The sequence below is a fragment of the Trachemys scripta genome, chromosome 2, assembly GCF_013100865.1.
Source record: "Trachemys scripta elegans isolate TJP31775 chromosome 2, CAS_Tse_1.0, whole genome shotgun sequence".
In the NCBI taxonomy this organism is placed as follows: Eukaryota; Metazoa; Chordata; order Testudines; family Emydidae; genus Trachemys; species Trachemys scripta.
This window is the reverse complement of record NC_048299.1, coordinates 209,454,762-209,472,215: the sequence shown is the minus strand read 5'-3', so window position 1 is coordinate 209,472,215 and position 17,454 is coordinate 209,454,762. Positions and strand designations below refer to the sequence as shown.

Below are 17,454 nucleotides of genomic sequence, written 5' to 3'. Positions count from 1 at the left end.
TAGACACTGACTTGATTGTAGTTGTTCACAGTAACCTGTAAATTTTAAGCTACTATTGTAAAATGAAAAAATAAACTGTAGCAAGACCATGAAAAATTACCTTAATGTTTAATTTTAATCTTAATTATCAAACCAGCCTAACAGCATACACGAAAGCAACAAAGTCTAGAGTTTTGGCAGTTTTATTTTTTTACTATGTAAATGGGCATTGCATTACTACATAAAATGCAAATTTTAAAAAAAACTCAACTAAGAAGACTGTTGGGTGTCAGCCATGTGCATTATTATTGTGTTGAAGTTCATTGATGCAAAATGGCTTGTCAGTGAACCAAAGTACATAATTTTGATTAGCCAACATTAAAACCTAAAAGATTGCTTCCAGAGCTTTTTCTTCAGAACTAAGTAACAATAATGTTTACCATCATCAAAGGAATGTTGGTAGAGTTAGTTAGTTAGTGCTTTTACTGTATATCACTTTGAAAAATGAAAAGCACTAGGATCCAAGAGCCTTATGCTTTTCAGACATGTTGCAAGAATGTCACAAGACATTCTGGTGAATGCCATTCTCCAGGTAGCTTGTAACAGCCGGGATAATATTCCACCAACCAAGAAGTAGAGGTGGCCCAGAGGCAGACTCCCTTATGACATGTGTTCATTGAGTCTGTTCTGATGTTGGACTCTCAGGCCATCAAACCCTTGAGTCCTCATAGGAATGGACCAAATGGTGAATGATTGCTACAGCCAACTGTTTGGCTAAGCATTAAAGAAGACTAGGATCCCAATTCTGCAAGCTGATGGCTGTTGCTACATAGAGCTCCATTGAAGACACATGAATTAATTTGTAAGAACAAGGTTAAGTGCTAAATATTGTTATGTTTTGTTACAGTGAAAGAAAAGTCATCCTGTAAACTATCATACTTTTCCAGATATTTTAGATTATATCTATTATTATCATATTCTTTTTACAGAGCATAGTAAATACATCAAAATGTGACATCATTAGCCCTGGAATCTCTGTATTCAGACCACTCTACTGCTCCAAATAACTATGCAAACTATGCAGTTTTTTTTCTAGGTATGTAGTGCAATATTACTTTATGATGAACTTTGTTGCTGCCTCCGGAACTCTTTCAATCTAAGATTTTTTACAGCTGTATAAATTAGAATAACTTTTGTTTATTGCATTGGAGTTTGAATTCTGTCGGCCAACAAGGAGGCACATAATATTTGCGTCATCCACTCTTTGCAGCACTACCAATGCAAAGATATTATTCTTTGTAATTACAGAAAGAAAGGGTCTCTGTAGTGTTAAGCGACCTTTCTGTGAGTGATCAGCCTTTTCCCTTGGTGAAGTGGAAATGTACATTACTAAAAATGTGAGTAAATAGGAGGTCTTTATAAATCTCAAGACTGTTCAAACTGGAAGAAATAAATGGATATATAACTATACTGTTGAGTTTTTCCCATGAGAGTGCTAAAAGAAAAGCCATTGTCTCACTTAATCTGCTCTAAAGTATTGACAGGTATGTGTAATCAAATTGTGATGATGTAGAAGAAAATTTAATGAGGCAATAATAGGCAAATAAGTTTGTGTTTAACAGTCTAAAACTATGTTATGCTGAAAGCAATAATGAAATTGTAAACTGATTTTTTGTGTTTTAGACAAAGTATATAAATTGTAGGGATCAGAGAGGGGAACCGAAAAAGTTCTCAATCCTAAACAATTTCAGAACCTTTTTCACAAACTTCTGAACTTCAAGCCAGCATAAAGACCTGCAAATTTTTACATCTAACCTCAAATGGAATCCCTTTGAACTCATACATTTGCTTTGTATGGTACTCAGTGGGACAATCCATGAGGACAAAGCCTAGCAAACCTCAGTTCACAATGAGGGCTCTCGATTGTACATGACATTTTAACAGAATGGTTTTTATCATTTTTGTTTGGATATTTTTCTCAGTAAAATACAAAAGCGTTGGATTAAAGAGGTCTGTTTCTCAAAAGTTTCTAGTGGGCTGCTGTGGTTCCAAAGCGTTTTACCACCATCTTCATGGATCTTTTGTCATGTTGTCACTCTTTTCCCTTCTTTAAAGAATTTGCTTATTTTCTATTCTGATGTTTGAATGACTAGATGCATTTGTCTTCCTCAGACTGCCTTTTTTGTTTTGCAGACTGTGCTCATTGAAGTTTTCTCCAACAGCAGTGTTATTTATTCTCTTGCCTATTTTTGCCTTTGCATTTTCACTTGCACTCTCAATCTGTACTTTTTAATACTTTTTTACTTTTCACTTTTTGGAGACTTGATTCAGCTTTGTTGCAGCATTTTCCAGATTCTTCACTGTACTTTCTGATTGCTTCTTCAGAGCATTATTCTTTGTCCATTTCTGTCATGCTAACATTTTTTTCCAGTCCCCCAACTGAAATTCCCCGAGTCATGGGGGTCTTGACTTTAATGGGGTCTTGACTAAATTAATGAAAACCTTCAAGAGCCATTTTAGAAAAGCAGAACTACTTACAGAATTAGAAAGCTCTGCCCCCAGCCCGTGATGCATAAACTAGGCTCCATCCCTGCTGATACCACCTTCTGTTCTAGGACCCAAAGGATATGTTTACATAACAAATAAAAAGCCACAGTTGGCCCAGGCCGGCCAACTTGGGCTCTCAGGGCTTGGGCTGCGGGGCTGTTTCATTGCTCTGTAGACTTCCAGGCTTGGGCTGGAGCCCAAACTGTGGGACCTCCCATGCCACAGGGTACTAGAGCTTGGGTTTGCGCCTAAGCCCGGATGTCTACACAGCAATGAAACAGCCCTGCAGTGCCATGGGCCCGAGTTGGCTAATATGGGTGTGTTATTGCTGTGTAGACATACCCAAAGAAAGAGAGAAAAGAGTCTGAGAAATCCCAGACCCAGCCATGAGTGTGTTGTTGTTATGTAGACATACCCAAAGAGAGAGAGAGAAGAGTCTGAGAAATCCAGACCTCAAGCTCTTTCAGGGCTTTGTAGATAAGCACCAGAATGTTGAACTGGACTCTGATCTGGATGGATTCTGTGGGTGCACTTTAAAATTTTACTCTGATTTTAGAGGAATTATCAATTCCAGCATAATTCATATGCTTAAAATAGGGAACACTGCTCAAACTTGTAAACCTCTAAAACTAAAATAAACTTTGTTACACATTCTGTAACCGCAGTCAGCCAGGAAATATTGGGGTGGTGTACCCTTGTCGACCTACCCCGCTTAGAAGGTGAATTGCAACATATTGTAATAGCTGCAGATTCCAGTTATTCAAAGTGCTTTCCTCTGCTGACCAAGGTCCTCTTCCGTTTTACCACACTGAGCCTGTTGACTTGAGCAGCTTTTCATTCAGGTCTGTACTTTACACAGACATTGGTATATTGCGAGACTGCACTATGTAGCACTTGTTATTATAGGAATGTATGGTGATAACAAATGTTAATTGATTTGTCTTTGAGGATTTAGCAATTACTATGTATCATCTGTAAAGATAGCATCCTGAATCTGCATGTGACATTTCCCTTAGAAAACCTTTATCGCTATGGAAATTAAAATTAGAACAGAGTTGTTTGTTCTATATTTGAATAACATGAAACAAACTTATTTTGATAGGCATTGTTCATAATTTAATAAGGAAAATGAGCTCTTTCATTGTTCAGCACTATATTGTATTTATGTAACATGATTGGTTAACATATTAGTACTTCACTGTATACAATTATAAATGTACAGGTTATATTTTTGTTACTTTGACATGAAAAATAAACTAGCTAGTAGGTTTCCTGAATTTCAGAACCCCATACTTTGGGTAAGTGCTTTAAAAATTGTAAACCAATAGTTGCACCCAGAATATACATAGGCAATATGAAATTATACCTATTTTTGCATAATTGTGTTTGATGTATTTTTAAGGTTATTTATATAACTTATGTAATTTTGGTTTTTTTTAGTGTTCATTGTTAATATTTGCTTTATCTATGTATTTCTGTTTACAATGCAATTTTTCACTGTGATTGAACTGTATTGGATATGACACTTCCACATTCTTAGCTTCAGATCTCAGGAGTAAGAGAGGTTCAGATTCTGACTATGAAGCATAACAATTTAGAACCCTGGGGGAGCATCTCTAATCATGTGACCTGACAATTTAAATAGAATGTCATAGTCTCCAAGTTCCAGTTCCTTTACTCCTGTAACAATTAAGGGACCTTCACTATGCACGAGAGCTTTCTAATGGTTTTCCATTAGAAATAAACATATAAATACATTTCCTAACCTCTAAATTTAAGTCAATAATTTTTGTTGCTTTTCATAGGTCTATATCAGACAATTTTCCATGTGTTTTACTCTTTGAGAAAAGATCATACAATTGTTAAAATTCTGTAGAAAGAATTGTACTTAGTTTTTTGTAAAATATATATTCTTTTAATGTTCGGTGTTTATTCCCTTTGTGGGGCTTGAGTCACTCCCATTGGCATAAACATGGTAAAAATTGCACTTGGCTGCATGCCAGAGAGGTGGTAGAATTCTACCAGCAACACCTTTCATCAGGTAAGGACAGCTTTCCTTTCTGGTAGTAGCTACAGAAGGTATGTGTTGCATCAAGTGTATTCCCTGGACTATGTGGGTGAACTACCCTGCACATGTCCATCTTTTCCATTCCCATCAGAGAGAAGGATGTGGCCTCTTTCCATCACCATAACATACCCAGTGGCAAAAATCAGCATGAGCAAGGAGATAATTTTTGCCATAATACATGTTTTGCTTTGTTTGCTTTTGTTTGGGTTGTTTTTTTCCTGGGATCAGGGAAGGCAAGGGGTGTTCAACTTCCTTAAGTTTTGACATAACAAGCAGCACAGAATGCTTGTTTGGTAACTAAGGTTCCAAAAACTGTTTAATTTTTTCCTCCCAGTCAATGTAATAATACATTGTGCAAATTTTGAAAATATAAATTCTACAATTTCTGTACTTGCATACACTAGAATTTGAGTTGAGTACATTGTGAAATTTCAGCATACTCTAAATTTTGTTCTCAGCCAGTCTTCATGAATTTACTAGTTTATTTATTTTTTGTGACTAACAAAACACAAAGCATTTGCTACTCAATTTTTAAAGATGAGAATGACCCGGTGTTTCCTCATACCATTTGACCCAAGTTTTTAGCCAGGCTGTGCTCTGGCTAAGGATGAAATTCAAGAACACGGAGACTTTTGATTGCTCAGACATTTGTGTACAGTAGTGGTGACCTAGTTTAGCTTCTGTTGTGAGATCGTGTTTAAGTTTGGTTCATGCATTTCTTACAAATTTCTTAAGGAAAAATATAACATGACTTTGACTTTCATTGATTTATAAGGGAACAAAACATTTGAAAAACTAGAAGTTGCATTTCTCCTCATTTTATGGGTAAAGAATATTTTGAATGTCATTCAACTGAGGTAGTTGGTAGGATTTTGCACATTAATGTTAGAAATGTAAGTGTAAATAAGGGTATGTCTACACTACGAAATTAGGTCGAATTTATAGAAGCCGGTTTTATAGAAATTGGTTGTATACAGCCGATTGTGTGTGTCCCCACATAAAATGCTATAAGTCATGAAGTCGGCGGACCGCGTCCACAGTACTGAGGCTAGCGTCAACTTCCGGAGCGTTGCACTATGGGTAGCTATCCCACAGTTCCCACAGTCTCTGCCGCCCATTGGAATTCTGGGTTGAGATCCCAATGCCTGAATGATGCAAAACAGTGTCGCGGGGGTTCTGGGTACATGTCGTCAGGCACCTCCCCCTCCATCAGAACAATGGCAGACAATCGATTCACACCTTTTTACCTGGGTTAGCTGTGCAGACAACATACCACGCCAAGCATGGAGCCTGCTCAGCTCAGCTCAGCTCACCGTCACCATATGTCCTCTGGGTGCCGGCAGACGTGGTACTGCATTGCTACACAGCAGCAGCTAATTGCCTTTTGGCAGTAGATGGTGCAGTATGACTGGTAGCCTTCATCGGCAATCTGGGTGCTGGCAGACGTGGGGCTGGCAGACATGGGGCTGCATTGCACACAGCAGCAGCCCTTTGCCTTTTGGTAGAAGGTGGTATATTACGATTGATATCCGTCGTCGTCGTACTGCAGTGGCTGTCAATCATGGGCACCTGGGCAGACGTGCTCAGTCCTATCGAACAGTCTCGACGATGATGGCTATCAGTCGTAATATGCTATTTTCTGTCAAGCGCCCAGTATTTTCTGCCAACCACCCAGAAGATGCCGAGGGCTATCAGTCATGCTTCACCGTCGTCTGCCAGCTTAAGATGTAAAAAATAGATTTGTTCTGTATTCATTTGCTTCCCCCTCCCTCCGTGAAGTCAACGGCCTGCTAAATCCAGGGTTTTGAGTTCAATCTTTGGGGGGGCCATTCTGTGTGACAGTTGTTTGTGTTTCTCCCTGATGCACAGCCACCTTTGTTGATTTTAATTCCCTGTACCTGTACGCCATGTTGTCACTCGCCCCTACCTCCCTCCGTCAGACAATAGTTTCGCGCCTTTTTTCAGACCAGACGCCATAGCACTGGTATCATGGAGCCCAGATCACCACGGCAATTATGAGCACTATGAACACCACGCGCATTGTCCTGGAGTATATGCAGAGCCAGGACATGCCAAAGCAAAACCAGGACCAGCCGAGGAGGCGATTGCAGCACGGCGACGAGAGTGATGAGGAAATTGATATGGACATAGACCTCTCACAAAGTACAGGCCCCAGCAATGTGCAAATCATGGTGTTACTGGGGCAGGTTCATGCCGTGGAACACCGATTCTGGGCCCGGGAAACAAGCACAGACTGGTGGGACCGCATCGTGCTGCAGGTGTGGGACGATTCCCAGTGGCTGCGAAACTTTCGCATGCGTAAGGGCACTTTCATGGAACTTTGTGACTTGCTTTCCCCTGCCCAGAAGCGCCAGAATACCAGGATGAGAGCAGCCCTCACAGTTGAGAAGCGAGTGGCGATAGCCCTGTGGAAGCTTGCAACGCCAGACAACTACCAGTCAGTCGGGAATCAATTTGGAGTGGGCAAATCTACTGTGGGGGCTGCTGTGATCCAAGTTGCCAGGGCAATGAAAGACCTAGTGATATCAAGGGTAATGACTCTGGGAAACGTGCAGGCCATAGTGTATGGCTTTGCTGCAATGGGATTCCCAAACTGTGGTGGGGCGATAGATGGAACCCATATCCCTATCTTGTCACCGGAGCACCAAGCCACCGACTACATAAACCGCAAGGGGTACTTTTCAATGCTGCTGCAAGCCCTGGTGGATCACAAGGGATGTTTCACCAACATCAACGTGGGATGGCCGGGAAAGGTACATGATGCTCGCGTCTTCAGGCACTCTGGTCTGTTTCGAAAGCTGGAGGAAGGGACTTTCTTCCCAGACCAGAAAATAACCGTTGGGGATGTTGAAATGCCTATAGTTATCTTCGGGGACCCAGCCTACCCCTTAATGCCATGACTCATGAAGCCGTACACAGGCAGCCTGGACAGTAGTCAGGACCTGTTCAACTACAGGCTGAGCAAGTGCCGAATGGTGGTGGAATGTGCATTTGGACGTTTAAAAGCACGCTGGCACAGCTTACTGACTTGCTCAGACCTCAGCGAAAAGAATATCCCCATTGTTATTGCTGCTTGCTGTGCACTCCACAGTATCTGTGAGAGTAAGGGGGAGACATTTATGGCGGGGTAGGAGGTTGAGGCACATCGCCTGGCCGCTGATTACACGCAGCCAGACACCAAGGCTGTTAGAAGAGCACAGCAGGGCGCGGTGCGCATCAGAGAAGCTTTGAAAACGAGTTTTGTGACTGGCCAGGCTACGGTGTGAAACTTCTGTTTGTTTCTCCTTGATGAACCCTCCGCCCCACCCCCCCCACCCGGTTCACTCTACTTCCCTGTAAACCAGCCACCCCACCCTCCCCTCCCCCTTCGAGCACCGCTTGCAGAGGCAATAAAGTCATTGTTACTTCACATTTATGCATTCTTTATTAATTCATCACACAACTAGGGGGATAATTGCCAAGGTAGCCCGGGATGGGTGGGGGAGGAGGGAAGGAAAAGGACACACTGCAGTTTAAAACTTTAACTCTTATTGAAGGCCAGCCTTCTGATGCTCGGGCAATCATCTGGGGTGGAGTGACTGGGTGGCCGGAGGGCCCCCCACCGTGTTCTTGGGCGTCTGGGTGAGGAGGCTATGGAACTTGGAGAGGAGGGCTGTTGGTTACACAGGGGCTGTAGCGGCGGTCTCTGCTCCTGCTGCCTTTCCTGCAGCTCAACCATAAAATGGAGCATATCGGTTTGGTGCTCCAGCAGCCGGAGCATCGACTCTTGCCTTCTGTCTGCAAGCTGATGCCGCCTATCATCTTCAGCCCGCCACTTGCTCTGTTCATCCCGCGATTCAGCCCACCACCTCTCCTCTCGTTCATACTGTGCTTTTCTGTAGTCTGACATTGACTGCCTCCACGCATTCTGCTGTGCTCTTTCAGCGTGGGAGGACATCTGGAGCTCCGTGAACATGTCATCCCGAGTCCGCCGTTTTCTCCTTCTAATCTTCACTAGCCTCTGTGAAGGAGAAACATTTGCAGCTATGCTTTCGTTACAAGGTCGCATTTTTCCTCTTATATTGAGGGCCTGCTGGTTTGGTGTGAGAGATTACTCACGCAGTGCCAGGCAACAGATTTCGGCTTGCAGGCAGCCATGGTAAGCCACAGTCTTTTGGCTTTTTTAACCTTCTTAACATGTGGGAATGGTTTCAAACAGTAGCGCCCTCATTTCCCATACCTAGCACCCATTGGGTTGGCCATTTAAAATAGGTTTGCAGTGTGAAAGGAGGGGCTGCGGTTCCCGGGTTAACATGCAGCACATACCCAACTAACCCCCCTCTTCCCCCCACACCCAATTATCGGGGATGATCACTTCACCCCTCCCCCCCACCGCGTGGCTAACAGCGGGGAACATTTCTGTTCAGCCGAGCAGGAACGGGCACCTCTGAATGTGCCCTTAATAAAATCACCCCATTTCAACCAGGTGACCGTGAATGATATCACTTTCCTGAGAATAACAAAGAGCAATAAGGAATGGATGTTGTCTGCATGCCAGCAAACACCGGGACCATATGCTGCCATGCTTTGTTATGCAATGATTCCAGACTATGTGCTATTGGCCTGGCGTGGTAAAGTGTCCTACCATGGCAGATGGGATAAGGCAGCCCTCCCCAGAAACCTTTTGCAAAGGCTTTGGGAGTACATCAAGGAGAGCTTTCTGGAGATGTCCCTGGAGGATTTCCGCTCCATCCCCATACACGTTAACAGACTTTTCCAGTAGCTGTACTGGCCGCGATTGCAAGGGCAAATTAATCATTAATCATTAAACATGCTTGCTTTTAAACCATGTGTAATATTTACAAAGGTACACTCACCAGAGGTCCCCTGTGTGCCCTCAGAGTCTGGGAGCACGCCTTGGGTGAGTTTGGGGGTTGCTGGCTCCAGGTCCAGGGTGATAAACATATCCTGGCTGTTGGGGAAACCGGTTTCTCCACTTCCTTGCTGCTGTGAGCTATCTACATTATCTTCATCCTTCTCTTCCTGGTACCCTGAACCCTCTTCCCTGTGTGTTTCTCCAGTGACGGAGTCATAGCACACAGTTGGGGTAGTGGTGGCTGCACCCCCTAGCATGGCATGCAGCTCCGCGTAGAAGCGGCATGTTTGTGGCTCTGCCCCGGACCTTCCGTTTGCCTCTCTGGCTTTGTGGTAGGCTTGCCTTAGCGCCTTAATTTTCACGTGGCACTGCTGTGCATCCTTGTTATGGCCTCTGTCCTTAATGGCCTTGCAGACCTTTTCTAATATTTTGCCATTTCGTTTACTGCTACGGAGTTCAGCTAGCACTGATTCATCTCCCCATATTGCGAGCAGATCCCATACCTCCTGTTCGGTCCATGCTGGAGCTCTTTTGCGATCCTGGGACTCCATCACGGTTACCTGTGCTGATGAGCTCTGTGTGGTCACCTGTGCTCTCCACGCTAGGCAAACAGGAAATGAAATTCAAACGTTCACGGGGCTTTTCCTGTCTACCTGGTCAGTGCATCTGAGTTGAGAGTGCTGTCCAGAGCGGTCACAATGAAGCACTGTGGGATAGCTCCCGGAGGCCAGTAACGTCGAATTCCGTCCATATTACCCCAATTCCGACCTGCTAAGGCTGATTTTATCGCTAATCCCCTCGTCGGAGGTGGAGTAAAGAAACCGTTTTAAAGGACCCCTTAAGTCGAAAGAAAGGGCTTCGTTGTGTGAATGTGTCCATGCTTAATTCGATTTAACGCTGCTAAAGTCGACCTAAACTCGTAGTGTAGACCAGGCCTAAGTAATTATGGAATATCAGACTTACAATTATAACTTTAAATTGTATTTCTAAAGAAAATATTATTTTGCGTGTTTTACTATAAAAACATTCTGTCAGACATACCAACATTTTAAGCACTTTTCTTTTCCAAGATAAATAATATATCATTATATAATCTTAATATGCAAATTAGCAGAAATGGCTCAGAAAAGAGATGCATTCTATTGAGAAACAGCTAATTTGTCCTGTCCTGGTTCTCCGCCTATGTCTTTAATCTCTCCTTCAGAAGACTCGCCTCATCCCATCTCCAACTTTTTGTAGGGTTCCACAAGGCTCTGGTGTTCTTAAGCCCCTTCTTTTCTCCCTCTACCCCTTATCTCTGGGCAATATCTGTAAACACAAGTTCAACTACAATTTCTATGCTGACAACTCAAAGATCTACCTCGCTGCCCAAGACCTGGCTGTTGTTCAAACTAAAATCTTAACCTGTCTCTTTGACACATCCTCATGAATGTCTAGCCATGAGCTCTCCCTCAACATGGCTAAAACAGAATTCTTAATTTCCCCACCCCCGCAAAAAAAAAACCCTCCTGGCCACCTCCTTGGTCACTGTGGACAACACCACCATCCTTCCTATCACTCAGGCCTGTAACCTGTGTGTCATCTTTGACTTGAACTTTTCTCTAGGTCCTCACATCCAAGCTATGTTAAAATCTTGCCGATTGTTTCTACATAACATCTAAGATATGGCCTTTCCTATCCGTCCACACAGCTAAAACTCCTATCCAGGCACTCCTCATCTTGTGTCTCAATTTCTGCAACCTCTGGTCTTGATAATGCAATGCTTTACTCATATCCATTCAGAATACTATAGCAAAGATTATTTTCCTAGCCCATTACTTAGACTATGCCACAGCTTCCCTTTCTCTGTCACATCAAACATAGGCTCTTTGTCTTCATTCTCCAGGCCCTTCATATCCTATGCCCCTTTACCTATCTCTCAATAGCTATCAAGCTGTTTACTCCTCCTTCTAATCAAACCACAATGCCAGTCTTCATTGTCCACTTTTTAGATTTTCACACAAGCATCTTTGTGTTTTCTCCCGTGCTGCACCTCATGCTTGGGAGGAGCTCCCCATAAACATCTGCAAAGCTATCTCATTATCTTCCTTCAAAATCCTCTTTAAAACTCTCCTTTTCTATGATGCCTACAAAAAAATCAACAACAGTTAGGGCACTGGTGTGCTGAGATCCCTTATTGTCATTACGACCAATATTATATCTTAGTTTTCTTGTACTCATCTGTCTGCCTGTATTCATCTGTTGTCTCTTCTCTCATCCTTAGATGGTAGGCTCTTTGGGGCAGAGACAGTCTTCTTGTTCTGTGTTTGTACAGCACCTTGCACAATGGAGTTCTGGTTCATGACTAATGCTCCTGGGTTCTAAGCTAATACAAATGAAAAATAACAATAATTTGGAATATTCCATAATGACAGCAACTGCAAGGCTGGGAGGGATTTAATATAACCTTTCTTTGTTTATAAATATAAATGTACATTCCAATGTCATAATTTGTTTCAATTCTTAATATATTTGAAGTGTTTCATGACTACAACTTTCTGAAATAATATAGTGTTTTTGTGAGCTCTTTCAGTAATAACAAGTATTGCCAAACATGTTTTTGTCTTTTATTATGTCTCTAGTAAAGTTTCAGTTTTACACTTAAACCAGAGATTTGGCCTCATTATTATGTGTGAAAAATATAGCATAACCCCTGCAAAATTATAGCATTTATTCCTTGAGTACAGAATAAATTTTCTTAGAATTTCCAATGAAATCCATTGATTGAAATTAAATTAATTTAATATTGGGTCCTTTAAAAAATGTAGTGTTATCAGACCTTTTTTGGTCCATAATGCTGTTAGTAACAACATTATATAGGCTCCTTGAACTTTCATAACTGAAAATGCCTTCTTAAATAGAGGCTGAAGAAAAATGTTCTACTTCAGAGAATACTATGAAGAACAGACCCTTTTAAAGATGGGGCTAGATCCTAGCTTTCTCCAGGTATTGGGCCACAAGCTGCCCTAGCGGTTTTTCTACTCTTCACTGCATAGAGGTCCACCATCTACCATCCCTAAGGGCAGCTAGGCTTCAGTATTTTGGGGAAACAATTGGAGGCAGCGGCCTTTTGAAAGAGGGCATTTTAACTGAGGGCAGCTTGTGGCCTCAGGGCAGGTCTACACTATCGCTTAAGTCCACCTAACTTATGTCACTCAGGGCTATGAAAAAGTCCCCCTCTCCGAGCGACATAATTTTGCACTGTCTATACCAGTGCTATGTCAGTGGGAGATTCTCTTCTGCCAACATAGCTTCCGCTTCTCACTGAGGGGGAGAAATTATGCTGACGGGAGAGCGCTCTCCTGTCAACATAGCACATCTGGTGAAGAAGAAGTGCAGCTGCGCTGATGGAGTGCTGTAACATAGATTTGCCCTCATTCCAATTAAGAGCAATAGGAGATGGTAGCCACTTCAAAAGGTCAATTCTTCACGAAATTGCCTGTAATAGAACATTATTCACTAGCATCTGCTGAAGAAGAAACTACCAGTTGTAAGGAATGGACAAGAAATTATCATTAATCCTATTTTTTTTAAATTCCCTGTTGCACCTGATCTGCCAAACAGGGAGGGCAGGAAAGAGGGGAAAACTAGTTGTGTATGCATGTGTGTGAAGGAGAGACCAAGAGAATGTGAGTGGCAGAAGGGAGAAACTGGGATGTGTGAGCATAGGGGAATGTGGCTGATGTAGTAGGGGAGGGAGGATGTGGGGCATGATGGAGGGATGTGTGTATGCCAGGTTATGTAGGAGAAGTGCAGAAGGCAGAGGGAGTTTCATGGTGAACATGCATGCAGGCAAATGCACAGGGAAGGGAAGTTTAGTGTGTTTGTGCAAGGGAAGATGGAGGCTAAGAGAAGGCTGATGGTGTATACGCTGGTTGCTTTGCAAAGGAGCTTTAAACCCAACTTAATTGCCCAGTATGCTCTGGCTACTTTGTGCTGCTCCAGAGTGGAGTAAAGTAGCCGGAGTATATTGATGAATCTGGCCACAGAACTTAAAATTTAAATAGTTACTTAAGAGTGATACTTCACGTATTCAAAGCATTAGAAACATCACATGATAACATGGACTTTCTTGTTCAGGGTTTATTTGTTAAAATAACAAAAAAGAAATTCCCAGAGAAAAACTAAGTTAAAATGGAGTTACGGTTGAGAGTATATATCATTAATTTAAGGTTAAATACACTACACTATGATTATTGCATAATCAAGCATTATGAACCGAAGAAATCCAAAGTTAATGTTAAACTTAAAAGAAATCCAAACATGTTAAGATATGGAACTGCATATTAGAGCACCCCAAAAGCCTGAACCTTGCCCTGGAGAGGGAAAAAAATCAGATGTGCCTTTAAAAATCAGTTCAATCTAATCTGTGACTAGAAATACTACAATACCTTAATCATAAATATATGGCTATTACATAGTATCACTCAGCCTAGTGAGAACACTGAAAAGTAAAATCATTATAGGGAAGGGTTTATGACATTCTGTAGAAACTAAGGAAATTTACATTATTATTTTTTTGCAGAAAGATTTTCTGAAATAGCACAGAAATTCAGTAGTTCCTATTTTAGCTATTTTTAACATTGTTTTGTGTGCAGAACATTTATTAATAATTTGAACCTACGACATAAATGTACTGTGTGAAATCCTGACTCCATTAAATTCAATGAGAGTTTGCCATTAACTTCACTGGGATCAGGATTTCACCACTGTGTGTATATTGTACAAATGTGCACGACTGATAAAAGTTTAGAAAAATGTTATTTAAGCAGATATCTTTCAATAATTGTAATCAGTAACCTTTCTCTTTAGATTACTCTGGAGCAGATGATAAAAGAAAATTTGTGGTTAGCACAAGAGTATCAGATCTTTCAGAAATATTGTTTAAATGATAAAGAAAACCTTATGGATCTCTATGATGATAGGGTCAAGGTGGAAGCTGCAGTTAGAGATCATCAGCAGGTACAGTACTAATATAATGCATTTGATTCCTTAACTAGTGATCTGTTTTCTAAAATTTATTTATTATGGCTACTTAATGAAATTGGATAATCATGCAATCCATGGCCTGAATTCTTGTGATGTCTGGCTATTGTATGCTGTTTGTATTTTCCATTTGACTTAGGACAGTTTTTGTAAGAAGATGCTATAAGGATATGTAGGGTCTCACTCTAAATCATCCATTTTTGGTACCTAAATTGTGTCTATACTTTAGTTCCAGTAATTTCATGTAATTCAGTATTGCAAGGATCATCTTCGTAGTACATATTTTGTTAGCATGGTCTTTATATAGCATTGGCAGTTCGCTGACATCAACAGCCAAACTAAGGCTCCAATTCAGGAAAACACACATAAGAATACTTCCCTATTCAGGAAATCACTTAAATACAAGCTTAACTTCAAGCACGTGCATAAATCCTATTCTAGTCAGTTAGTAACTGCTTCAATAAATACCCATGATTATGGCATGATAGCAGTTGTTTCATAGTTTAAGGTTGCATTTGAGTTTTCATTATAAGTCTGATTTTGCACCAACCACCACACTTTTTTAATACTGACAAAAAGTCATATCTGCCTCAGAAGCACTAGGTTAAATCTGTGGCCAAGGAGGAATTTTTCTATAGCATACCAAAACACTTTGGTTTTTCTACAATGTGTTTAAAATAATCAAAAAATCAAGACAGAGGTAGAACCTAGTTTGCTGAACTTCCCTGACGAGATATAGTGCCCATGACTCAATGTTAATCAACTAAAGTCTCATTTCAAAAGTTCTTAACTTTTGATTTGTAACATGCTATGGAACATCAGGTCAATGATACGTACCACATCAAAGAACGGTTGGAAACCTATGTTTTCATTTTCTAAGAAAATAGTGTTACTCCAATTTTTTTCTAGAGATAGACTTCAAAATATAAACCAATCCCTGGGATGTCTGTTCAGTGGGAAAAAAAGATAAATTTTCTAATATTCTAGTTAGATTTTAGTTGGGTTTTTGTTTGTTTTTCTTTTTTTATCTCTTGCATTTTTGAGAGTTTATATGCATTTAAATCACTGTTATGTTGCCACAACCTTAACTTTCCTAACAATTTTTGGTGGGAAGTCTCATAAACTCAATTCATTTGTGCAAGAATCTAGTCCCTCTATAGTAACCATATTAAAAAGCAGGTGAGATTAGGCCACTTCCTCAAAGCAGTCTTCTTTACAGGATACTCTAAAAGAATCCAAATTACCTGCTAGACTTCAGTATCTAAAATTTTTTTACAAGAGCCTACATTTTCATCATACAAACACATCAGCTGTGCATTTATTCATCAACTATGCGCATTCTATCAGCCATTCATCGCTCGTGTTGAAATTGAATGTGTTCCACTTGTTACTGACAATTGTCAATAGGCGAGTAATCAGTGTATACTTGTTGATCTCACAGCCTTCCATTTTTCAATTAGTAAACAGTTTTAAGAGTCAAAATCTAGGGCTAATCATGTTTGAAAGAAAGAGCTAGAGATTTATGATTTATGAAAATGATTAGCAATGAACCACATATATCCAGATTGGTCCTGCTTTGAGCAGAGGGTTGGACTAGATGACCTCCTGAGGTCCTTCCAACCCTGATATTCTATGATTCCAGTGTGTGTGTTACAACTGCTACCTCAACTAGGAATTTTAGGGAAGTCTAGAATTTGACAGTATGCCAGTGCCATTTAACAGAGGCACATAAACCAAGAGTTGGAGTTCTATGTAGGATATTAACTTCAGAGAATTATAGGGACTGCTAACTAACTTTCCTTGTTGATATCTTTAACTTTCTAAAATGAATAACCTGTCTAGCTATAAAGACAAAATAATCACATTAGCACCAGAGGGAGAATTTTTTTCAAAAATGATGACAAATGAAGTAAAGATGTTGGTTACATATAGGTCCTATAAAAAGGAGGCATATTTTCTCAGTTTTTTACTAATAAATGACTCACAACTGCAACAGAAAATCATTTCTGTAGGAGTGCCAGTGTAATGATTTTTTTTAGCTGCTGTACTATGCACATAGATCACAGTGACATGAACATTTGAGAAGAAAAGAATGTATTCATTTCCCTAAATCTACAGAGCTCTCTTTTCCTTTTATATCTTAGATATATGTGACAATCAAAATTAGCAGTCATTTTTTAAAAAATGTTGATTTAAAAGGTAAAGTAGCAATGTTTGCCTTGTTCTGATTAATTTAAACTGGATATGGCATTCACTTACTGCCTTAACCTGTTGAGAAATTGCTGTGTGCTTGTCAAATAGTTGCTCATTCAACCCCAAAAGTGTCTCAATTTCAGTGATGAAGTATTTCCTTTATACCATGTAGATCTATATTATGGCTTTGCAAACCTCTGGACTACAGGTTGGAGAAACATCTGTAGTGCTCCAGAATTGGTGAATAGAGGGGATATGCCTGTAAAAATATATGTTAATGGGCATTGAGGAAGCCAGGGGTCACGCTTTGGGGAGGCAGTAAGTGGCACAATCTCCACACTACTGCTCACAGCCTTCCTAGATGCCTGGGTGTGGCTTAGCAGGAAAGTGAGAATCCTTGCTTTTATGAATTGCTACCACTAGTGGAAGCATCTGCTGCATGCACTGTATAGTTGCTTTTTAGTACTTTGCCTCTTGCTGTCTCCTTCCTCCCAACTCTACCTCATTACTGTTGTGTTGCCAATTCTCACAATTTTATTGCAAGTTTTGCAATATTTAATGTTCTTCTTTAAGCCCCAGCTCCTGGGATCAAGTGCTGTCATTAGGTAAGAATCTCTGCTTCTATTTTTAAAAAAAGTTTCTAATCCTCATGGTTGTATAGAAAAGCTTGAAAATGTAACTCAAGAGAAATCTACATGGTTAAAAACCAGAGGACAAATGTAAAGAACACAACATTTATTATTTTTAAAATTTCCTAATCTTTAAA

The 17,454-nt window shown here is 40.7% G+C and overlaps 1 protein-coding gene across 1 annotated transcript in view; it reads left to right on the top strand.

The window, feature by feature from the left end:
• CCDC178 (coiled-coil domain containing 178) overlaps positions 1 to 17,454 on the top strand; it is a 287,835-nt gene that overhangs the window by 177,316 nt on the left and 93,065 nt on the right. Inside the window, exon 14 of the mRNA XM_034759571.1 lies at positions 14,322 to 14,471. Coding sequence (XP_034615462.1) covers positions 14,322 to 14,471 — 150 coding nt within the window. The remainder of the gene's footprint in view (positions 1 to 14,321; positions 14,472 to 17,454) is intronic.